This window comes from Cavia porcellus, unplaced genomic scaffold (assembly GCF_034190915.1).
Source record: "Cavia porcellus strain 051 isolate PalLab524CR breed Dunkin Hartley unplaced genomic scaffold, mCavPor4.1 scaffold_4, whole genome shotgun sequence".
In the NCBI taxonomy this organism is placed as follows: domain Eukaryota; kingdom Metazoa; phylum Chordata; class Mammalia; order Rodentia; family Caviidae; genus Cavia; species Cavia porcellus.
The window spans coordinates 113,762,164-113,787,227 of NW_026947487.1; the positions used below are offsets into that span (position 1 = coordinate 113,762,164).

At 44.6% G+C, this 25,064-nt stretch overlaps 1 protein-coding gene across 6 annotated transcripts in view; it reads right to left on the reverse strand.

Moving 5' to 3' along the window:
* The window catches only part of Maf (MAF bZIP transcription factor), a 328,033-nt gene extending 303,055 nt beyond the window's left edge, over positions 1-24,978 (reverse strand). Inside the window, exons 1-3 of one of the 6 annotated variants that reach the window (XM_063246730.1) lie at positions 22,987-24,978; positions 10,597-10,657; positions 6,936-8,639 (exon numbers count right to left, since the gene is read on the reverse strand). In XM_063246730.1, coding sequence (XP_063102800.1) covers positions 10,624-10,657; positions 22,987-24,110 — 1,158 coding nt within the window. In that variant the 5' untranslated portion in view covers positions 24,111-24,978 and the 3' untranslated portion in view covers positions 6,936-8,639; positions 10,597-10,623. Of the gene's footprint in view, positions 1-6,935; positions 8,745-10,596; positions 10,658-18,556; positions 18,699-20,110; positions 20,459-22,986 lie in introns of those variants that run through there. The other 5 variants (XM_063246731.1, XM_063246728.1, XM_063246729.1 and 2 more) reach the window with 5 other exon arrangements.
* Positions 24,979-25,064: the final 86 nt, after the last annotated feature.

Here is a 25,064-nt window from a genome sequence, read left to right on the forward strand (position 1 = left end):
GGGCAGACAGCTTTCCTGCAGAACCCGGCTAGCCACTGCTTATTGGATGAGAGATGAGCCAATCATCTCTCTCTTCTGAAAACAAAAATTTAAGTGTCTCCAATCAAGTCAACCCAGAAAGAGTGTCTGCAGTGAGATCCAGGAGTGAAGGTGGAAATTCCCTGTTCTCAGAAGCAGAGTTTTAGGCAGACTACTGTGGACAATGAAAGGAAGAGGAAAGGGAATGAACTTCTATCTCCAGCTTTCCCCCAAATCAGTTGGCATTTCATGACTCTAAGGGACACCTTTGTCTATGTAACAAAGGAATTGTTATGGTCTCCAGTAATCTAGGTGGGGCTTCGGAAGGGGATTGAATCAGGGGTACTGTACTCATGGGTGGATTCATTCACTGGTAAATTCAGTGGCTGAGCATCCTGTTAGGAAGAGGGGCTGGTTGAATGAGACAGGTCACTGGGAGGGGTCTCCTCCCGGTCCTTCCTCCCCTCTCAGCTCCCTAACACCATGACACAGCAGCCTTCCTCCACAGCAGGCCCTGCCACCACGCTGCGTCTGCCGAGGCGCCTGCTCACCGTGGACCACAACTTCTGAAACTGTGACCTCAAATAAGCTTCTCTTCCTTTAAATTGTGAACATCAAATATTTTTTCCCAGAGATGAAGAAAGTGACCAAGACAGGAAACAGAAACTTAGAGGCAGAATTTTTATGTTCAAAGCATCCCTGGCCAAAACTTTAGGAAGTTAGAATGTTCTTTCTAGGATTTCTACTGTCCCTTGGATGGCTACTCAGTCGTGGATGATTAAGCTAGTGGGTTTTCTAGCCTGGGGTTTTCCACTGAAGTAGAGCATCCCAAAATGAGATTCTGAAATCCTGCTGGGACCCATGAAGGCAGTAACCGCGCCCACCAACATTTGCATGGCTGTAAAGAGTTGTAGGATTGATCTAAAAGACTGCTTCTCCTTTTGGATATCTATCAGTGGGTTTTGTTGTTGTGCTATCAAATGAGTACAATAAATACATAGGATGATGAAGAATCATTGAGAACTTGTCTTACATGGGGGAAAAGTAATAACGGGGATCTTCAGTGCTTAAAAATGTGTTAGAGTTCAATAATTTAGGCCGGCACTTTTCAACACTGCCCTCATGCTAGTTCCTTGAGATGGGTGATTAAAAGGCAGGTTCCATGCTCACCTAAGCCTAGAATATTCTCCGGTTCCATCGGTGTTGGTGCACTATGCATATAAGACACACAGATCAATCTATAAAGGCTCTAAGACAGACCATAGTAAAATTAAATGTTTAATTTATAATTTACCGAAATTTTGACCACAAAAGTTTTTTTTTTTTTTTTTAAATTTTTCAAGTGTAGTATTTTTTTTAAGAGATGGGCAGGTAATAGCTATAAATAACTTTTCTATGCTTTTCTCAATTTTTCAATTTTTGAAAACATTGATTTTAAGGCAGAGGGGGAAAGTGCAATACCATAATAGCAAAGCTATTCTAATACAAACCAAAGCTTGCAAGGTGTCAAGGTCAAATCCTCATCCCATATAACGCTGTCCAAGGCCAAGCATGCTGGGGTGTTTACCTCGTGCCAGGTGCTTTACATATATTATCATACTTAATGCAGGTGCTTTACATACATTACCATATTTAATCCTTTATGCCCACTTTTGAGAGACTACCCTATCTTTCAGATTCAAAAAGTATGTATTCTTTTTAGTGTTACTACAGATTTTGCTGATGACTTTTTATTAAGTGGGGCTTTTGCTGGGGTGATTTAATGCTGATCTGTCTTCACTACCTGACAATTTCCTGAGTGCCATTTGTACATCTGACACTTCACACATTATAGAGTGTAAAGGAAATGTATCGCATCTATTATTTTTTAAGTGCTGTTGAAAGGACAATCTTTAGTTTTTTGAGTTGGAAACATCTACTCCTTAACACACTAAAGTCAAGCCACAGAATCACTTGTTTTGAGAGCTGGAGGCTCCTGAGGGTCAAGACTACAAGAAGTCCTCGCTTTGGTCTTGTTGGTACTAATACAATTACATGTGCTTTCTGCTGGGACTCACTTGACCTGCTCAGGAAAAGATGACTAAGAAGTGGAAACCTGGGCTCTTACTGTAGGAGCTGAGCTTAAAAGCTGGGGGATGGAACTAAGGAGGGAGAGGGTGGAGCTAAGGAAGGGAGAGGGGACAGACTGACCCCAACAGGGACAACATGGTATCTATTTAGAAACATCAGTATGAATGCAATGCAGACTCAAGTGACACCTTCATTATTCTGTGCTTGAGTTTCCTTAACTATACAAATGGGATTCAAATACCTGCACGTCTAGTTGTTTTGAAGATCAACAAAGGCATAGGTCCTACCTCCCAGGAGATAGCTGATCCACAGTAGCTGGTCCTCACAGCCCAGAGCTTTGCACCCTCTAAGGGCAAGGCTGCTGGAACATCCTGGTCCTCAGCTCTGTCCTCTAACCCCTGCTAAACAAGTAAGACCCCCAAGTGACCAGAAGAAATGCTAAACATCAACTCTCCTTCGATAAAGTTTGAGACTCATGATTGTCCTATATTGCAGAGCTACGAAGAAAAACTCTATAGGGATTTTTTTTTTTTATTAGTACAGTACAGATCCCATGGAAATAAGACTTCTAAATCCCTGCTGATGTCCTTGTATATCAGAGAGCTCGTGCATGGGCTCTTTTTCTACATCATCCTCTTCTCTTCCTTTTGGTGATCTTTGCCAAGGCTGAGCCCCAGATAACACTCACTCAGTCTCTCCAGGGCCTGTTGCTGGGCAGACACTTGGGCATTTAGGTTGCATGTTTATGTCCTTGATAGCTTTGCTCAAAAAATATTTTCCGGCTTCAGAAAATAAAACCCTGCTAATGAGCACATAATAAATAACAAGCAGAGTATCTTTCTCTGAAAAGTTTCAATTAATGAGGTAGACTGGCATTAATTTAAAATGATTACTTATTAACATTCATAAATTTCATTGTTTCATTAAACATCTAATTGTACACCTATAATGGGGTATGTTCAGGGTGTTCGTAATTTATAGAATATATTGATTTATGGTTTATTTGATTGTAATGTTTTTGGGTGTGTTTTCGGAGGTTTATACCAGGGACCCATTTGCACCCAGAAAGCTACACCAGGGTGTCTGTAGTATTATTGCGTCCTAAGAGTAAATATCAGGGACTCAAGTGAATGTCGATATTTACACTGTGATCAGTTTCATCTCCTCCTCCACACTGTAATTTGTCAACTGTAAAGATTTCATCCTTTGATGCCTTCTTACCAGACAGAATTCTATAGCCCTATTCACTTCTCAGATTAACAGCTTAGTATTTAAAGTTGGAAAGTCAGACAAGACAATACGTAATAAGAAAACTTTAGGGTTCCCCAATAAATAACGCTTGTCTTCAATTCAACAAATCTTAGAGTTTGAAACAGAAAGCTTTTAAAGAGCTGTCCTTCCAGGTTTGAATATAATGGTCCTGGGAAAAATGGAAATAATTTTTGCTTGATAATCAGTCACAAATTATTTTTTCCTTTAAAAAATTAATTAAAAACCTAGATGGAATAAATATTTCAAGACACCAGCAGCAAAATGGGAAAATACCATGTGTTTGGAGTTTTAGTGCCCTCTGAGTACAGAAATTTATTTGCAGCAAGCAGAAAATAGACAGCAAACATAAAAACACAGCGGAGTCCCCCTAGTAAAATTATTTATCAAGCTAACAAGGGAGGGACTCTTCTAGTAACAACAAGCCAGCGAGGAAAAGACACAGCTTTATATTTTACCTTTGGGTTAGCAAACCAGTAAAAATGCCAACTGACAAGCACTTCACATAAACATTTCTTTCTAAATGAGCTTCCTTGTTAGGGGGAAAGGAAAAAAAAGTCTTCCATGCTAAGGAGCACGATAGCTTTCAGACAGAGAATTCTAGCATGCATATTCTGGCTCTTCTGTGCACAAATAACATAACTGAAAATGAAACAAGGCCACGTGAACTACAAAGCGAGTTTAAATAACAGCTTAGAAGTTCATTAAAGAAAATGTGTGTCGGATGTTATCAGTGTGTCCTCACACTGAGACGTGGAGAAGTCAGCTTGGAAAGATGCTTTTTCGGAATTAGTTTTAACATACTCTGGAACAAACCACAACCACATATATTAATGCACACAGATATTTATATACGTACTGACATTGCCTCTATGGTATGCCCCTCCCTGCTGTGTTTTTTCAAATATTGATTTTATGAGCAAAAACTCCAAAGTCAGTTTTTACAGTTTAGCTTAATGACACCAAACTTTCATTATAAATTTTAAGTCTTGTTACTGTGGTTTGCAGTCACAGGAAGAGAGAGAGGAGAAACAAGCAAAGAACAAAAAAAGAAAGAAAGAAACCCACAAGTCAAAAGCAATGGCCCGATCCCAATTAAATTTTAAGGAAATAGTAAAAAGATACATTCTCAGAATAACTGCACCCTCAATGGCTCTGCAAATAACTCCTGCTGCATTTTCAGTGAGATCACACACTTGGGTCAACATGGTGATGATGGGATGGTGCCTGTTTTATTGTGGAAGAAAACGATGCCTAAACAGATGGGAGCAAACTAGAGGACGCAGTAAAAGGCTGTGTACAGGTAGACGGACGCCTTGCAGGTACCGAGCCCCTGCCCTGCCTCCCCGTCAATGTCTTGGAAAATAATTTCTAGCAATAGCAACGGCAAGCTTTTCATTACTAATATCAGCTGACTCAAATAAAACAGAAGGAAAAAAAAAAAACTAAAAACAAATCCTTCCTTATTTTTCTCCCTCTCTGGAACAGGGTGACATTTCACGACGCCTCTGTAAAGCCTCCCACTCTCAGGCAGGAGGCAAGTTGTACCCTGTGCTTTTCTTTCAGGGTCAAAACTCAAATGCTCCAAATCTACTCCTCTGGGCAGGTTCGGGAGCTGGGCATGATATTTACCCACAAGTCTACAGTTTGCCGGACGGGCCAGGTATACTGCAGGACCACCACCACTTCTGCCCATTGGTGAGGGTCTCCTCAGGATGCTGCCCAGCAAGAGGAGATCTGATGTAGCACTGTAAGTAGCTCAGCCCACCGCCAGTGGACACAAGAGTGCTAGGGACACGGTTCATTTTTACCAGCAGCTTTATTCACTGGCTCTGAGCTGAGGCCAGACTCATGAGCAGCAGTGCTAAAAGTTCTGATCCAGTGGTTCTGTGAATCAGCAGAACACTGAACAAGTGGAGAGGCGGCGGGTGCACGGGCATGAATAGGGAGCCCAGCGAATCCAAGTGTCCAGGGAGTCCCCAGAGGCTTCCTGAGGAGGAAGCGGAACCCTGGAACCCTCAGATCTGTGAGCCCCAGCGTCACTGTCACTTACAGAAACCCTGTCCCCTGGTTGTGAATCCAGATTCACTGTGTAAACATGGCAGCAAGAGCTGGTGGCATTTTGGACACTTTGCCTTTTCATCCTACTGGGCCGTGACAAGAAACTGTTTAGAATATTAAAAGGAGAGGAGGAAAAAGAAAAAGAAACATTTGAGGAAAACCAATAACAAAACAGCTTCTGAACATCTGGTTAGAACGTCAAGTATGCGCTACCCACAAGGGCAAAGAATGAAAGAGTTCTCTGGCTGGGGTCAAGTTGCCCACACTGGTGATGGAATGCATGTCTGTCTTGGCCTCCCTCGTAGCTCAGAGCAGACATATTGCCTCAAGGATCTCTCAGACAGGCATGTCTGGTCAAACGCAGCGTGCAATTCCAAGCAGATTTAAGGGTACAGTAGGCACCTAAGATTGGTCAAAAGGCTGCTAATGGCTCCCCTGGGGGTGGTGGGAGGGAAAGAGGAAGAAGCAGAGGAGGAGGAAGAAGGAGGAAGAGGAGGAGGAAGAGGAGAAGAAGGAGGAGGAGAAAGAGAAGAAGAGAAGAAGAAGAAGAAGAAGAAGAAGAAGAAGAAGAAGAAGAAGAAGAAGAAGAAGAAGAAGAAGAAGAAGAAGATAGAAGAGAAAAAGAAATATAAAATTCTGCTCCATTGAAAACCTTCCTCCCAGTAGGAAATGTTCATGTTAGCTTTCTCCCCCACTTCCTGTACATCAGGAGTGGACCTCACTTTAAAATCCAAACTAGCTGGAGGCAGGACACAGACACTGGACACCTTAGTGTAGACTCAAGCCTTTAATTAACTACCATCAGTGACAAAAGGTCTCTATTTTGATTAAGTTTACAAAAGGGAGTCAGCCCTGGTGTTGGAATCCCTTTAAATAATTACAAACCCCAGACTTCACTCTGTTGCTGAAGCAGGCAGAGACCAGGGTAGAAGAAAAGAAACTTTGTGTGTGCAGATCCCAATTTAAAGGAAGAGGACCTCAGGGTCAGTTTCTAGGAGTATTTCAGATCAATCCCATCCTCACCTCCACTGCCTGCCTGCCGGCACTTGAAGGTGCTTTTCAGTAGACTAAAGTGGCAAAAAAGAAATCTCGTCACCGGCTGCATGGGAATAACCACATTATTAGAGGACTCCTGCTGAGGGAAGAGGGGACAACAAAATCCTACTGACCAAAGTTTCCCTGTACCTCTCTTTTTGGAGGAGCATGCTTGCCTCAGCAGTGCTGAAGTCCTAGGCCGGGCTTTTCTGTTGTTCCTTATGTGTTAATATTTCACAGCAGCTTATACTTGGGGTCACTGCTCAGTGGCCACCTGGGCTTCTCCCCTGACAATATCTGTAAATCCCACAGCTGGTTGGATTTTCCCAGGAGACACCTGAAACTGCCTATCCCCTCCCCCACTGGGCATCAGTCCCCATCCCCCATCGGGACGGATTTATGTGCTAACAGCTTCCCACTGGCATTTTCCAAATATTACCAAATGAAAAGCAAAAACAAAGAAACAAACAAAAACCTTCAAGCCCGGTGCTTCGCTCATTTATTGCTGATAATTTCATTAGGTGCCAGGAAAAGCAAAAAAAGAAAAAAAAATGCAGACACAAAACAACAACTTGACAGTAATTTTTGGCGTGAAGAAATGAAAGACTCAGCAAGCTGCAGGTGAAGGGAGTTTAAACGCTGGCATCTGGGATGGAGCAGTAAATCTGAGCTTCTGGCAGGTGACTGAATGTGAGCTTTCAGAACGAGAGCTCTTTACAGAAGCATCATTTTGTTTTAAGTAATGAGTACTGTGCTCTGTAGAAAGCCCTTCCTCCTTTCTTTCCTCTAAAGGTGTGTTTCTTTCTTTAAGTCTGATCCATCAATAGTGTTCTAGAGTTAACTGAAAATAATACACTTTCATATGGCACCATTAGGTCAGTCACTTTGCCCAAGCTCTACTATAATTAATTGATTAAATCAATTTAGCAGCAGGCCATAGCCTGTAAGAGGAACCTATTAGCCAGCCAGTCTGAGAAGGGGGTGCATAATTTAACCAACTACAATGGCAACAAAAAGCAGGGTGAGTTTCCCTAATGAAATACATCAAACAGAATTATTTCCCCTCATTTTTTCCAGTGACAACCGCATGGATCCCCTAACACAGAGTGCTTGATACATGCTTGCAAAATTTGTGCCAGATCCATTCCCACTGCAAATCTCCAAGCAAGACAGCCTTGTCCTCTTCTTGTCCTGTGAGCAGGCAAATTTTTCTAAACACTGAGGATTCAGAAAGCCCCAAGAAGCCTTCAGGGAAGACAAGTTCAAGACCAGCCACTTGGACCTTTCAGAGGCCCCAAGAAATCAGAACGGACAGTCTGGCTGGAAACAGCAAGTTCACCGCTTCTATGCACAGAGTTTGAGCAGGGACACTTCAAAGGACAGCAGGTTACAGCGTCTCTACCTTTATATTGGAGCTAAATAGTGGTGCATGCTGTGCCAGGCCACCCGTGTGGACACTGGAAAACCGTGTCTGCGTTTTATTTCTGAATGATTATAGGCCACATGGGAGGATTCGTAAGCAGAACAGAAACAAGATTTCTGACTACCTTAACTAGCTTGGTTTTGTCGTGGTTTAGTTTTACCCCAGTTCATAAAATAATAAAGCCTTCCTGACAGCCGGTAGCTTTTGGAGTCCGTACCAGCAACATAGGTGTGGTCACATAAAACATGTCCATGCTGAGAGCCTAGGAAAAACACTGATGGATATGCTAGAACCAGTGAGCAGTGTCTCTACAAGTTCCCACAGTGTCTCCCATGGATGACAGGAAAGCCACAAATGGCCTTTCCCTTGTGCATGTGTCCCACCTGCCCCAAGGCAGCTCTGGAAGGTCGCATCCAGATAGGTCTTAGCCAAAGTCAGGAATACCTGAAATGGGCAGAGGATAGACATGAGCTGGCTAGGTCCGTGGGTACCTTGAGGTTTCATGATTCAGCTCAGAAGATGCAACAGTTTGCTGGGAAGGTCTACTTTCCACGTCGGTGAAAATCATAGTGGGTTAAGCAGTCTCCTCCAGGGCCAGTTCAAAAGCCACCCTGAGCGTGAGAGTCAAGCAAAGTCTTCACCACAGCCATAGTCACAGCTCAGCCCCTGGTGCTTCTGGGAACAGTCTCCAGCAGACAGCAGATGGGGTGGAAGGCTCGGGAGGAGCAGGGTGCAAGTGTTGATTGCATGTTCAAAGACCTTCCTGGATCAAGCACAGTCTTGATAAACCATGAGTTTTGGTTGATTTGAATAAGTTAGTCTGTAACATGCGCTAATGAAAAATGTTAGTCAGCATCCAGGGATGCTCCTGAAATGGAAAATTTAATCTTTTTGTGATACCACTTGGGATGGATATTTCGTAATATGTCCATGAACCATAATACAATCTAGACTGTTGTTCCGAGAGTAAATGGAAGATAATTAAAAGGCTCCCCAAATGGCTCATGACTGAATTTCCAGACCCTTGCCTAGAAAACTGCCAGAAATAAGCCATAAGGTACACACAACGGCATGAGCAAGGAGGTAGAAAACCCAGCGGCTCAACATTTTTGTTTTTTGTCTTTCACTATTGAAATGCTTTAACCAAAGTGACTTCCAGAAAATAAGTAACTTTCCCAAGAGCACAGATATCCAGCTTTTCATCTATCAGCTTATAATATCTAATGTCACCGAGGAACTTCAAGGAATTGTCCTCCTCCTTCCCAAATTCCCCATCTGACCAAATGGCTTTCTCTTCTTTGCTCTCTCCTGTCAATCATGTTCACGGCTGAAATTTGATTTCTCTCCCACAGTAACCTTATATGAAATACCGCCAGTGGGGTCAGGACCACTGTGAACTTTGCTTTTAAAGTTCATTAACTCTTTGCTCAAAATGGATGGTTTCAATGTCACAGAACCTGCCAGGGAGCCTGGATCATCATATTTGATCGGTGACTTTCCAATCACAATTATAAAGACAAGGGCAAGAGAGGAATAAAGATCTGACAGTGCATGCAATCCCGAGACACACAAATCAACCCCACAGATGTACACCAAATTTGAAAATCTATGTAGGCAAACAATTAGAGAAAATGTTAATTTTGTAAAAGGTTAGCAAAGAAATTATAATACATATTCACAACCCAGTTATTCAAAGTGAAACTCTCATCACAGCAGCTTAGAAGTAAGTAATCAGATACTATTTTTGAATAGAGGGGAAAATGGGTTCTGTTTTTTCTTTTGTTCCTTCAATGCTCTCAAATCGCTGGATTCTTAAAGTGCCTCCTCTGCAAAGAGTAGCAATTTGACAGTGTGACTTTTACCCCCCTCAGTTTTGCGAGAAACCAAAATAAAATGTATTTCATGCAAATTTCTCAGCAAGCAAAAATTTTAATGAAAAAAAAAAAAAACTTTCTTCCATTAGCCAATGAGAGGCAACAAGACTACATAAAACTATGAGACTAAACAATTATTGGTGTGAGAGCATTGGTCTAGTTCTCCTAAAGAAGAAGATTCGTAATTAAATTCATACTGGGACACTTGTAATTGCAAACCCATTTTTAAAAGCTCAATTTCATTTTTTAGTGCATGAAAATCAGATTTCTATCCCCATTTATCTCCTCTCCTCTCCTTCTGCCTCCAGTTGAAGAGGAAAGGGTCTCAGAGCCACATTTGGGCACAGAAGGGAGCGCACACTGTGCTTTAAAGTTACACTGAATTTTTCCCAACATGAGTATGGACTGAATTACAAGCAGCTGTAAATTTGGTGTGTTTTGGAGGCCCAGGTAGAGCTGACCAAAAGCCATGGATGGTAGTTGCCCAGACTCATCTAAAATTCCTGCCGTTTGAGAAGGACTACCTTTTCCAGTGTCAACCGAGTCATGTTGGATAAGGCTGAACATCTGAGATCTACCCAGACCACATTAGTACCCAACACATATGTAATGAATTAAACACAGAAAATAAACGCATGCTGCTTCTCACACAAACTGCTCATCCCACTTCTCGGCAGCACCCGGTACCGCCATTTACGTTGCATGTCAAACCCAAATATTAAAATGACTAAACACAGGAACTTTTCACACCTAAAGAATTAGCAGCATTCCTTGCTTGCTTGCTTTTTTCCCACTCATGGCAAACTCACTGAAACAAGCACATGCGAATCAAAAATCAAGCTGTACCTCTTCGACTTCAGGCAACTGGATTTCTCACATCACTGATGTAGAGGATTCCCTTGGGTACCTGATTCAGTAAATACATTAAAATAAACAAAAGGTAATTAATAACCACGAAGAATAGTTCAAGGACAGTATGTTAAAGGCAGCTTAACTATCTATGAAAAGGACAGAACCAGACTGCAAGAAGTGTCAGGGCCACTTGTGTTTGCATGGTGGACTCAGCCCAGGGAGGCGAGAGGAGGGGCGGGTAGGGAAGGGAATGGTCTACAGTACAAGGCTGTTTCCAGTTAACAGTAGTTCTCCCATTGGGGGGCTGACGTGGCCCTAAACTTAGTGGCTGGCAGCCTGGATCAGCTTTGAAACTGTCCTCCATTCAAAGGGGGCCAAGACAGTCCAGATTCATAGCGGCGAGAGGCTGAATTACTTATGATGGACTCCTCTCAAGGATTCTCCACTGCAAGTCTTTCCAAAGCCTCACCGGTGCAGCTGTGACGGGAGGTTATTAGAGAATGTGCCCTTTCATATCCCTCCCCGGGCCTCCTTTGCTCTGGTCTGCTCTCCTGGGATGGCTGACCTGTACTGTCACTGTTCTCCTAACAAACGGAACCCTTTAGATACTACCCATCCATGTATGCACTTCTCTGTTTAAATTAGTAGGGTTACACAGAATAGAGACATGAAAATGAGGTTGCTTTCTTTTTTTTTTAAAAACAAGATTTTTTTGCTTCACTGTGAATAACGGAGTACAGTAATTCCAAGTAGTTAGCTTTCTATGGTTCAAAAAATCCTTATTATTATTAGCTGTACTAATGTAAGTGGCAAAATAATGATCATTTACTCTACAGAGCCCAATATTTTCCAGACAGCAGTTTAATAACAAACTAGACCTGTCATTTCTTCCTATAGTTAGTCACACTATACAAGTTCAGACTGTCAAAATATATTTAAAATCTAATTTGAAAAATTCAACATGGTTACAGCAAATCTGTGTACAATAACTGCAATAAAGTAGTAAGTCAATCTAATTTTTTTTCAACAAAGATGTGCACTTATTTCTCGAGCCCCCTGCATTTTTATCTGGGTTGCCTTCCAGCTGGTGTGAACAAATACTTTTCTCACTGTACGCTAATGTCTACAGGCTGCTGAAACTGAATACATAGTCTTTTACTTAAATTCTCATTCAACATAACTCTCAAATGCTTTGAATTTTCTTTGCCTAAATAGTAAGACTATGCCCAAATACTCAAATAAGCCAATTTGGACTCATGTATCTGTCAGAGCTCTCTCAAATACATTAAGTGCCTTTATTCATGTGTGTTTCTTATTAGAAATGCTTTTAAAGGTGCAAACTTCTTCACAAATTAATCTTTCAATAAATATATTTTTTCTGTACACATACAGAGATGAGAAAAGAACACGAAATGTTCTGAAATTTCAAAATCTGGAAGTGTATCAGCAAAATAAATTGTTCCCATTTGAAGTTCAAGCAGTTAATCTCTTAAAATGATAAAAACAAAAACTTTCCATTTAAGATTCTTCTTTTTTTAAAAAAATCTTTAGAAACAACAGATTCTTTTAGAAATGCAAGCAAAGAGAGTTTAAAAGCTTAAGAGATGGTGGAGAGAATATTGTTGTAATTCCTTTGGGGCGTTGCAAACATATGTTAAGCTTCAGCAAGGAGTATTTACATGAGATCATATACTGGAGAGGCATTTTTCAATTTTAGAAAAATATTACAAAGCAATAATTGGACGTAGGCTTTGTAAAATGCTAACCCCCCTTCCTTCCTGACCATATCATTGATAGGCTCTGTTATTTTTGGAGAAAAAAGAATCAGCCTCATTAAATGTAATATTTGGCATCTTGCCTGAAATCTCATCAAGTAGATGTCCTTTTGAGATCATTGGTGTCATTTTGTCCAGATGACCTCTCTCTCTCCAGCTACCTGGGGAACCCATCCAGTTTTCAAGGCGTTCACTTTCGGGGATCAGCACAGGGGTGGGGGCTCCCTGTGCACACCTGAATGGAGTCACAAAGCCTTTGTGGCTTCTCAGTTCTCAGTACCTTTGCCCAGACTTGTCACTGGGGGCGGGTGGTGAGGGCAAGGGTGTCTCACACGGGAGGGAGAGAGGAGATTTTTGAGCTGGACCTCGAAAGTGTAATCCAAGCCAGATGTCTGACAGCACAGAGCCTCTGCCACTAACCGCTGAAGTGTTTTTTAAATAGCACGCGAGTGTGCACGGCTCTCCGAGGGAGACTTTGAAAGGGTGTGATGCCTTCATAGCACTGTGAATGAACGTGCTGCACACAGACGCCAGGCCTGCGTCTCCACACTGCTCCAAGTCCCTGAAGCCTGGCCCAGGGACCACACCTGTCTCCCACATGGGCAGACTGTTCTGTGACAGCCTTTCCACCTGTGCTCCGCTCCCGTGCTCCAAAGGACACAGGAGACAGACAAATACTGCCCCTTCCTCATTTTAAATCCAAACAGTGGAGACCCCAGATTTACCTTGCAATAGCTTTCCACCTCTGCAGTGTGTTAATTAAAGGTGCGATAAAGAAATAGATAAATGTCAGAAACAATAGTTTGAATTCATTGCCCCAAAATGGAAAGACACAAATGTTATCTCCTAATAGAATCAGTCTCGTAGTAACTGTTGTGCAAATTTCCTGCCCCCTCTGGTTGTATCAAGAAGGCTTTTTTAAACTCTGTATAAAAGTGTCTCAGATGCTTACATCATTGTCTTAGTTTCAAAATATTTATCTGCACATTATAATAAATCTCTTCCCTACGAGAGAGAGAGCGTGTTCTCAAAAAAAAAAAATTATTTATGAAGCTGTACTGATACTTGTCTAAGTTAACTAGGGCCCCTAGGAGAGGGAAAGGCCCCCGAGAAAGGAATTCTTCCCGAAATGAGCAATCTGAAAGCCTGTCCTGCGGAGACAGCCCTGAGTGCCCAGGGTTTATCTCAATCTGTGTTAGGCGTGGCAGGACAGGCAGACCCTCATCCTGGAGCTGAGCGTTTGCTGGACTGGCTGGCTTTGTCTTACAATGTACATCCAACTGTACACCCTGAAGCCCAAACCCTAGCGAGAGTTCTATGATGATTTTCAAATATGTTATCTAGATTTCCTATTTCTTTTTCCTTTTTCCTTCGGATTCTTTTTAGCCCAATTCCCGCCACCCCCACCTCAAGGGTGGAGAGGATCTGGGAAATGGGCGGAAAACTTAAAACAAGTAAAAATCAAATATGTGGAAGTTGGTCCTGTTTACAGAGGTGTTGGACCACTGGCGGGTGGGTGGGGGTCTCAAAATGAGGGGCAGAGCCTTGGAGGACTGAACCCCACTCCCTCCCTCCCTGTGCCCACCTGGCAGTTTGCTGGCCGGTCAGCCAAGATAGCTCTCTTGGTAAATTTAAACTGGATTTCAGTACAGATCCAAGGCCCCTGCCTGGGCCTTGGGACCCATCTCCATCCCTGCGTGTTGGGCACGCTGCCTGCCCAGCCCCAGAGACTCTGCTGCTCCTTCCCAAGCACACCAGCCTCCTAGGGCTCCACCGCAGGGCTGAGGTTATGGGCCTAGCGCTGAGGGACTTTCTGGTGGCCTCATATGGTTCCAAACCAGGCCAGGATGCAGTCACCGTGTACCTGCCGCCAGCCAGGCGGAGGATCCCGAGAGAGGTTGAGGCGAGGCCAGCACCCAGGATTCCAGTCAGCTCCGGCCAGGGAACTTGGGCAGCAATGCCTAGGGGCACTTGGACTCTGCAAAGCAGCTGTAAAAAGAGCTGCCCAGTAAAGAGGTGGAGGTTTTGTGTGGGGTTATGCAGGAAATGAGGGCAGGCCCAGCAAGCCTCAGCGTTCTCCCTGTCGATGGCCCCTTCAGTCCAGGCTGCCAGACTCTGGGCATCAGAAGACCCAGCCCGTTAAACATTCTGGAACAGCCTTCCAGACTTCCCTCATCCCTGCCTTTGTCTATACTTCAACCCTCTGACTTAGGGATCCACGTCTTCAGCTATGGTGACTGCTTTCCAGCCTCAGGGCAAGTGGCCCCTCAAATACTCTCATGGCCCTTGCTGACCAGCCATGGGAAAAAGGAGTGCTGAAAATTATGCAGAGGACACGGGTGGGCCAGGGGTCAGGTGGGAAGGGGCTCCAGCTCTGGAGCTAAGGACCTCAGTGGTTTTAACGTTCTGTGGGGAGCTCAGGGCCTGTCAGCAGCTTATCAGTCACCCTGTAAACAGAGCCTTCCTGGTGAGTGGTGGGGACCCGGAGCTGCCCGGAGCTGCCCCCTGGTGATAGGGGTCAGGAGCCAAGGTTGGCCTCTGTGATGTTTTCCTCAGTCCCTGTGCTGTCCTCTTTCCTCTCTCCTGCTCTCTGGGTATAGTTTGGGGTCTCCTATTGTCCTGGGAGCCTCAGGCCTGCATGTCTTCTAGCACATCCCCCGGAGGAGACCCGGAACCACCTTCCACAGCCCTGCAGAAGTGGATGTGGCCACAAGGAACAGGGCAAATATTGGTTGTGAAAAGGAAATTCGCATCTGGGATTTTCAGGCCAAGATTCCTTTTTACAGCAGTCATTTTAGAGATTCTGGAAGGATCATGGTTTTGCTCCTGTGCAGCCAGGCTTCTTGGCCCTTCCTGCTCCTTAACCAAGGAAATCAAAAACCATTCTTTGGGGCCCCAGCTTAGAAACAGGGAAGCCTGGGAATCAGAATATTTAGAATGGAGAAAGTCAGAAATGAAATCCCCAGTGTGGGGACCAGAGGGAGAGGTGGAGGAGAGTGTGTGTTTGCATGTGTGTATGTATGTGTGTGCACGTGTGCATGTGTGTATGTGTGTGTGCACACGTGCAGTGAGTGCCGAGAACTATTTCCTGTTCACCCCCTTTGCCTCCAAACCTCGGCAGAGACGCTGCTCTCTTCCTGAATTAATATCACTTTCTATTCATGAGTAAAGATCAAGACAAATCTGCACAGAAAGGGGGAATGTGATTTTGTAACCCCAAGTCCTAAGTATAAGGAAAAAAAATTATTATTTAGCGAAAAAGGAAGCAAAAAATAAAAGATAAATAAATTGGGTTGGACAAGTGGAAGAGGTGCTTAGTAGATGATTCTGATTTGAGTAAGGAGCTCTGCATTCCCACCACAGCCTCCTTATGGGAAATGTGTTCGGGGAGTTTCTCAAAACTGTGCAACTCTGCTGCAAATTCGTACAAAGATCTGACTCCTGTGTGCTGCTGATAGGCGCTTTCTCGCTCGGCCTTGTTTTATTGGGCAGACATGGAAAACACACAAAGGGCTTTCAAATTTAAACAATAAAAAGCTGCCATGATATCATCAAACCTAGTGCAGTGACCATACAAATATTGGCATGTCTGAACGGTCCCAAAGGCTATCACCATCAAATCATAGATTGGTATGTTTATAAAAGTTCAGACATTTATAATTTCCTCAACGCTCTCCATTTCAGTTGGCTCTCAGAATCATTTCATCAAATGAAACCTATGTGTGTATAATTTTAAAGAAATGGGCAGCTGGACCTGGACTGCACCTGGCTTATGTGTACGCTGGCTGTGACTCTGGCTTTGCCACTGTGCGAGGGTAATATTCTGGGGTTATTTATTCCTGGAACTCTTGCCTTTCAAGTCCACTTTTCTCTCCTTGTCCTCTTCCCTCGCCTCCTAAGGATTGCTCAGGGAATGGGGACCCAGGCTGAGCTCTGTCTTGGTGCAGAGCGGATTGGTTAGTTTGCTTTCTATTGTTGTGTCCTGCCCCTCTCTAGAGGGTAAATATGCTCCCAATTTGTGGCAGGACTGTACTTCTTTATGCCCCAACAATCATGAGACAGCCTGGGAGACTGAAATTCTCTCACCCTGTCCCCTACCCTGCCAGAGAAAAAATGCCAAACAGAGCAGGGTTTGTTCCGGAGCTGGGGTGGGGCAGTGCCTGCAGAGCATTCCCCTTTCTGGAGCTGTTTGATGTCTGGATTTTGAAGATTTATATCAAAAGCAAGAGAAGCTGTGTTATGGGAAGGTGGGCTAAGTCTCTTGCTCTGTTTTTAAAAAATGCAAGAAAAAACAAGCCAGCAGGTTTCTGATGGCCGGGCGCTGAACCACTCCCTGATGGCCGCTCTGGACTAGGACATCTCTGAGACCGAGGATGGGCTATGAATGAAAACAAGCTGCAGAGTTCTCTTACTTTCCTTATAATATCAAGGAAGGTGCAGGCCCCAGGTTATCCATTCAGCATCCAGAAAGGGGAAAATCAGAGCCACTCATGGCAGAGAAAGCTTCCCCAAATAAAGGCCCCCCCAAACAGAAACCAAACCGAAGGAGGGAGAAAACGAAAAACAAAACAAAGACAGAAACAAAAACAGAAACATTTCTTTTAAGAAAGGGGCTGTTATTGTTTTAAAACAAGCACATGAAAGTGGATCCGAGTGGGAAGCTGAACAAATGGCCATCCAGAGCGGGAAAGCTGCTTCCCAGCCCTCTCAGGCAGGTTTAGACCCAGAGCTTGGGCCCGGAGTTCCCAAGCCAGTGCTTTTCTGGCACAAGAGTCAGATGGCAGAAGGTTGTCACTCGTGTATTTTGGTCTTCCCGTTCTATCTTAGTTAGTCTGTAACTACTGGTGGGCCAAAAGAGTAGAGCTCCTCGTGTGGCCATCAGACTTTTAAATATATTGATTGGTTTAGTACACCGCAGGAGGAGGAGGCTGCATCAGGCCAAGGGTTTGTGCACAGGGAAGGGAGTCGGCCCAGACCAAAACAACAGCAAAGCCAGCCATCCTGCCATGCCCCATGCTCAGGAACTCCTGAATGTGTCACCCGCCATTTCAGCTATTTCGACCAGGAAATGCAGGGAATGTGGCAACAGAGACAGCTGTGTGCCCTGCTCCCGAGAGTGGCTACCACTTGCCCGCTGTTCACTGCTTTTAGCAGTCGAGCTGGTGGCTTGGCAAGGGGAGGTCCTATTTAAGAACAGAAGACTAAAGAATTGATGTTGCTAAATAAAAACAACTGAGGTGAACTTGTAAAGGAGAAAAGCTCAGTGTGTATCGTGCATTCAGTAATAAACACAACATTTCCCATCGGAGTGGTCAGGGGGGAGAGGGGGTCCAGGTGGTAATGGCCCTGAGACACAGAGGAATTGAGGTCCAGAGAGCAGATTTATCTGCTGGGAAGACACGGGACCTCTGCCTATTTCATGTCAATAGACGGATTTGTCAGATACACTGAAAAAAAATATTCCATGGCTTTAGAGAAAGGAAACATGCAAAAAGCTGGGAAATTTAGTCATTTTTGTGAAAGTCAGAGAACAGAAAAAGGAGGGAGAAAATATAAAAAGCACTCAGAGGGTATATGTTTAGCTAACTTTGTATTTTGGCTGCACATGGCTTTCATTTACAGCTACGTCCAATTCATGAACACCGTCTGCTATCACAGATACGGACAGCACTATCTAGGGCCCCTGAGAAAGCCAGGGCACCCAGCTCCGCTGAAACCTCTGCCAGCGGCATCCGTTTGGGGTGGACAGTCAAATATTTCTTCTCTGAGTGCACTTCTCTGCCAGCGGAAACAACGAAACCTGAACACTTAGTGTTTTAATTGTGCACGTCTATATATGCTTTTCCAATGCTACCTCTTCACCTTTTCGGAAACTTTTTGTATGTATACGTCTGTATACATCTTTTATAATTTCGGTGAATTATTTTTTACAACTAATACTCTAGATTGGAAGCAATCACACCTGTTTGCTTGTGCACATCCTAAATCGAAAAGCATGGGTTTCTCGCCCAGGGTTCTGTGTGTAAGGCTCTCAGACAAGAGGCGGAGTTAGTTGTTAATTAGTGCAATGGTTATACATTTAATGGACTTCTCTAACGCAGTCATTTTTCTTTAAAAAAGAGACTAAATAGAAGTCAGGGGTAAGTGGTTCTCCAAAACTGCAAATAATAATCATAATAATAATCATAATAATAATATTTTTTTAATGCACAGCTCTCACATAAATTTCACTTTGTGAACACACTGGCAAGGACTCGTTGTTGGGGCTTCCAAAATGCAGCGAATCCCACTGGCGGCTCCAACTTGCTAGTGGGCTCAGTTCTGTAATTGGAATGGAAGGAATTTTAACACTATTTAGACAAAGACTCAAATGCAGCGTAAAGGGAAAAGCTAGATTTCCTTACATGATTTCTTTAAAAGAAAAAAAAAATTAGAGACTTACTTATAACCTAGGGCATCTAGAGAGGATTTAGGAATTCTTCACAGAAAAAAAAACATTTATTGGTGTTTGTCACTCACTGTCTTTCGGAGTTTTTCTGTTACTTCTAAAAATGCCTTTCAATACTTCATTCAGCCTACCGGAGGCCCATTTTGAGCAGCAAATTTTCACTTCATTTTGTAATGACTGAAGGCCCAAACCAGCTTATTGCAATGAACCGCCTTGCAGATTCCTATCAAACTGCTAAATTGTTGCATAACAATATATATTTTCTTCCCAATCCAGGTCCCACTCTTCCTCCAGTAATTGCAATAACTGAATCCTGGGTGTAACTCTTATTTTGAAATTGTGTGTGCCGAAAATATTTCATCGGATGCTAATCTTTTCCTAAAACTACTAGGTCTAGATTTGGGTCTCCAGAGGGAGGGTACATCTCATGGATGTGATAGAGAAACAAAACTCTCTGACACTGAGGACGGATGAGCAGGAGGAGGACACAGAGGCAGATTTGCTATTCAGACTTTTGTTAAGCAAAATTAAGTGTGGGTTCAGGAACCACATCCGAGCTGGCACCAACGGGAAGGTCAAAATGCAGAGGGTAAACACTGTCTTCGTGCTGTGTGGAAAGGAATCAGGAAGGCCAGTGATAAGGTGGCCAGACTCCTCAGCACCAAGCACAACTCTCCTTCAACAGAAGGCCTGCATTCCGAGTTGCAATATTATCTTTTTTTTTTCTCTTTAAAGCATTGAAAACAAAATAAAACAAAAGTGATCGTGTTTGGCTGTATTTTCCAAACAGTGCTGGCCTTGTCTAACATTCTACCAGCTTCTAGGGAAAGTTGACTGAGAGTACAAACTGCACGAATTTGTAACATTAGTGGCATGAATTTGTGTCAGTTTAAAATAGGTCAATGCTTAAGAGTTCTCCTTAGGAAGGGAGCTGAAATCTTTCCAAATGATCCTCCGGTTATCCCCCATACACAGCCTGTTTGGGGGGAGATACCAATAAATCAAAGCATAGCTTTCATTCCACGAAGGCATTATTTTTTGCTTATATTTCTGGGACTAATGTGATCTGAAATTACTACCAGCTTGCCCAAGTGGGAGATACTCACTAAGGATTCACAGTGGCATGATTTGATAACGCACTTTAAAGCAGATATAAAATTGGGAGTTATTTGAGTAAGGTGTGGATTTTTTTTTCTTATTTAAAACAAATGACCTCTGAAATTAAAGGAAAAAAAGAGAGAAAGAAAGAAAAGAAAAGCAAAGAAAAGGAAAGAAAACAAACAACTTTGATTTGTCCAAAGTGTTTATATTCAAGCTTGTCAGGCCTTGCTAACAAGAAAATCACAATGTGTAAGGGAAGAAGGAAAAATAATCAATCTTAGTCAAAAGACAAGAATTGTTTATCTTTACCACTAACTGAGTCTGTGCCTAAGCCACCTCGGATGGGTCCCATTTGCTGGAAGGTGTTTCTCTAGTCTGGTTTGCTGTTGGGTCACAAGCCCAGAGCCATGGTCAGAAAGTCAAGTTCCACTGTTTTCTGTCTTGTTTTGATTTTTGCTTTCTTTTGTCCTGCTTTTATTTTTTTTTTTAACCAGAGAGCAATGATGGGTCAACTGATTTCAGAAACTGAAAACTTTGAAGAGACAAAAAAAAAAAAAAAAAAAAAATTGAGAGGTCACAATTTACACAGATATTAAATATTCTCACTACTATATGGGGGCAGCCCTTCACCTCACAAAACAGCCCATAATTTCATCCTGAATTACTGTCTTGCTACTCCACCATGAACCCTTCCACTGGAGAAAAGGATGCATTTTACACTTCTCATGCGTTTGTTGGGCCCAGTTAAACTGTACGCTAAGAAATTGAGTACAGAATCAAAAAAAATGCAGTTTATTATTGTAGATTATTCTTTCTCTTGATATAACCAGAATTGAAAATGAAAGAAAAGCACATAGGAACATCACGCGTGGTTAGTTAGTAACTCAAGATATAAAACAATTTTGCACAGCAAAATATGTAAAAGAAAAAGTAACTGACAAGATTTTTTTATATTTATTGTGGTAAGATTTACTTTTCATTTTTTTTTTAAAGACAGGATGTCAGTCCCTGAAAATAACATTTACTGATTATTGCCTTTAAAACTGTGGATTTTTTTTAAGTTACAGAAAATCCAGTTCTGCACCACAATACAACTGTAAAAAAATCTGCATCATCTTAAAACTGTGCAGTAATGCCATTTTTATAACTGCATAAATTTTATTAGCGTTCTAAACATTTTTGCAATTTTTTTTTGTATTATATGCTTGCAGGTTATATCTTAGTGCAATTCAGTCCCAAATACTTTAATTTTGAAAAAAAAAACCATACATTTTGAATGTAAAATACCCCTACAGATATAAACAGGGGTGTTTCCCCTGTTAATACTTTGGTTTTTCAATACAGTCAGTGGTATAGCAAAAACTACACATACCCAACTTATATTTAAGTTGCAAGCACATGCTGTATAAGCTACTTTTTTTTAAACAGTCCCCTTGCAAACTCTACCCCCCTTAACATCACAACAGTAAACAATTTAGTGCATCAATCTTTTAAAAAATCTACAGCTACACAGACCTAACGCTTTCAAATTTATCTATAACATTCCTTTATCTGTAGCATACATTTTAACTGGGCTAACAGATTATAAAAACTAGAATTAAATTATATACTAGAAACCCATAGCATTCCACATTTGACAATGACCAAAAGCCAAAAGAAAAATAATAAAAATAAAACAAACCAAAAAATAATGGGGCAGATTTCTTTTCTTCAAAAAATAAATTTTAGACTGCTTTCAGCAACAGCACAATTTAAGTCCCCCAATTGGGGCATCATTCTTATTAAAAAGAAAGCATTAATGAGAGTTCTTTAATGTTTGCCATGTTAAACCCATTTTGGTATCTTGGACAAGGAATACCTCCAGTGCCTTTACAATGGGAGGCTGAAGTTTTAGGTAAGTCAGAGCTGTTTTGGAGCAGATGAAAACTTTCATGGGAAGAAGGCTCTAGGGTTGCGCTTTTGTTAGTTTTGTTTTGAACTCAAAAAAGTCATGAGACAATAAAACAAAAGAATGAATGCCATGCTCTAAGTCTTCGAACGTCCATTTCCAAGCCAAAAGGAAAAAGAAAAAAAAATAATTATACCATACATGTCCAGCATGCAGGCTTTTTTTTTTATTAATATAATGTCTCTTTTCCATAAAGTCTTTGAAACAGTTACAGTTCATTGTTGCTAAGACAAAGTAGCAAGCATAATAATGCATGAGATGAGAGTGAGTGTTTTTAATGGCAGGCTAAACTCTCAGATTTGGCATCAAAAGGCCAAAACTCACAAGTCACACCCAGAAGGTTGATGCAGGCTTGATTGTGGCAGGTTCATGAGGACTTTTTTTCTCTCTCTATTTTAGCATAACAATGCTAAAAACCCCGCTGGAACTCAGCAAGCTGCTGCTGCTGCAAAGTCTTATAACATTTCACATTTTTTTTTCTTTTGCAAGCTCAATCTCACTTGAAGAACTCAGAAGGAGAAAAAAAAAAAACTTTGCTTTTTTTTTTAAATCTTGGAGATAGGCGGAGAAGGAGTGAGGTGGAGGTTGGGTAACACAGCAAGCTCAAAAAAAAAAAAAAAAAAAAAAAAAAAAAGTAAAATCAAGGGAGAAAAAATCCAAACAAAATAAAACACACACACACAGAAAATGAACACAAGCTCATGAACTGAAGAAGGAGAAAAATATGCAGATGATGCAGGCTTCAAAGGTGGGCAGTATTTCACATGAAGAACTCTGCTGAGATCTTTAAACATTGTGCAAGTTGGGGGGGGGGTGTAAAAAAAAAAAACACCAGCTAGCAAGTTATGGGGAATTTGACAATCCACGAGCCAGACACCCATTCCCTCCCCAACTTAAAACAGCCGCCACCACCAACTCGGAGCAGGGCGTGTGTGTGTGTGTGTGTGTGTGCGCGTGTGTGTGTGTGCAGGGCCAAGGAGGGCGAGCTCGGCAGGGGAGGAGGGGGCCAGGTGGTGGCCAGCGCGGCTCCGCAACCAGCAAGCCCACACCCGAGCCAGACCCCCGCGGAGTACTTATCAAGGTGGCTAGCTGGGGTCGAGCGTCAGACTCACATGAAAAACTCTGGAGAGGACGGGTTGTCGCTGCTCGAGCCGTTTTCTCGGAAGCCGCTGCTCACCAGCTTCTCGTATTTCTCCTTGTACGCGTCCCTCTCGCGCACCAGCCTGGAGATCTCCTGCTTGAGGTGGTCGACCTGCTGCAGCAGCTGGTTCTTCTCGGACTCCAGGACGTGTCTCTGCTGCACCCTCTTGAAGCGGCAGGACTGGGCATAGCCGCGGTTTTTCAGGGTCCGCCTCTTCTGCTTCAGCCGGATCACCTCCTCCTTGCTGACCCCGCGCAGCTGCCGGTTCAGCTCGCGCACCGACATGGTCACCAGCTGCTCGTCGGAGAAGCGGTCGTCGAAGTGCAGGCCGCCCGGGCCGGCGTGGTGCGGGTGCAGGGCGCCCCCCGCCCCCGCCGCGCCCCCGCCGCCGCCGCCGCCGCCGCCGCCGCCGCCCCCGGTGCCGGCCTGGCCGCCGCCGCCCGAGCCCCCCGCGCCGCCCCCCGCCGCCGAGGCGGACGCGCCGCTCGCGGCCCCGGGCGCGCCGGCCGTCGGGTGGTGGTGGTGGCCGGCGGCGTGGTGGTGGTGGTGGTGGTAGTGCGGGCCCGCGCCGCTCTGCGCGGCGGCCGCGGCGATCACGGCGGACACCACGGCGGCGGCGGGGCCCATCTCCTCGCTGCTGCCGCCCAGGGAGGCGCCGGCGCCGGCCCCGGCCGCCGCGGCCAGCTGCTGCGCCCCGCGCGCGTAGCCATCGAAGCCGCCCTGGAGCTGGTGGCTGTTGCTGATGAGCGCCTCGACCGCGTCCTCGGGGCTGAAGCCCAGCGCCTCGGGGTTGAGCTGCTGCGGGTAGCCGGTCATCCAGTAGTAGTCTTCCAGGTGCGCCTTCTGCTCGCTGCCCGAGCCCGGGCTGGGCGCCGAGAAGCTGGGGGAAGGAGGCACGGAGCTGCACGGCGTGCTCATGGGGGTGGAGGACAGCGAGCCCCCGGCGATGAGACGGCCGCACTGGCTGATGATGCGGTCGGTCTCCACCGGTTCCTTTTTCACTTCAAACTTCATCAGATCGAAGTCATTAACATATTCCATGGCCAGGGGACTGGTGGGCAGGTCGGAGTTGCTCATTGCCAGTTCTGATGCCATTCTCCTGCCGGCGCCGCCGCCGCCGCCGCCGCTCCTCCAGATGGGCTGCAGGAGAGGGGCCAGCGGGCTGTGCTGGGTGGACAGCGGGTGAGCCAGCTTGCCGGGCTGGGGCGCTTCTAGCTCGCGCGGCGGTGGCTGGCCCGAAAGCTCCGAGCGCGCACACACCCCCCGCCCTGCCCGCGCCCCCCGCGCCCGCCCTCCCTCCCCCTGCTCACGCCAATGTGCTCGCTCGCTCGCTCGCTCGCTGGCTCGCTCGCCCCGGCCCCTCCTCGCCTGCTCGCCTCCGTGAGCGCCGAGCCGGCGGACGGGCGGGCGGGCGGCTTCAGGCTCGGGCAGGTCCTCCTCGGGCTGCGGCGGCGGCGGCGGCAGCAGCGGCGAAGCCGGAGGAGCCCGGCCGGGTGCGCGGCGTCCCCCGCTCGCCGCTCCGCTGCGCGCTTCGCATAAGGAGAGCTCGGGCGGGCGGGGCGCGCGGCGGGCGCTGTCCGGGCGGCGCGGGCCTTGGCACGGGGGACTTAACACTTCATGCTTCTCGCCGCCTCTTCTGCCTGGAGCTTTTTAATGTTTCTTTCTTTTTCTTTCTTTCTTTCTTTTTTCTCCTCCTCTTTCCTCGCTCCCTTGCTCTGTCTCTTCCCTCCGCGCAAAGTGCAAGACAGAGGTGCAGCTCGGCTGGCGGAAAGGGAGGGGAGGGGGAGTTAAGTTCTTTCTTGCCTTTTTTTTTCCAAGCAAAATAGCAAAGTCCCAGGAAAGAAAAAAATATATATGAATATATATAAGGCCAGGCAGAGAGCAAAAGGGGATAAGGCTGAGCTCACGAGCAGCCCAAGCTACAGCTCGAAGATGAAAAAAGATTTTAAAGCCTCTGATCCAGCAAGAAGAGTTTAAAGCAATTGCGGAGTTTTATAGCACTCGTGACGTCAAGCCCAAATGGGAAATTGACTGGCACTCCCGGCCAAT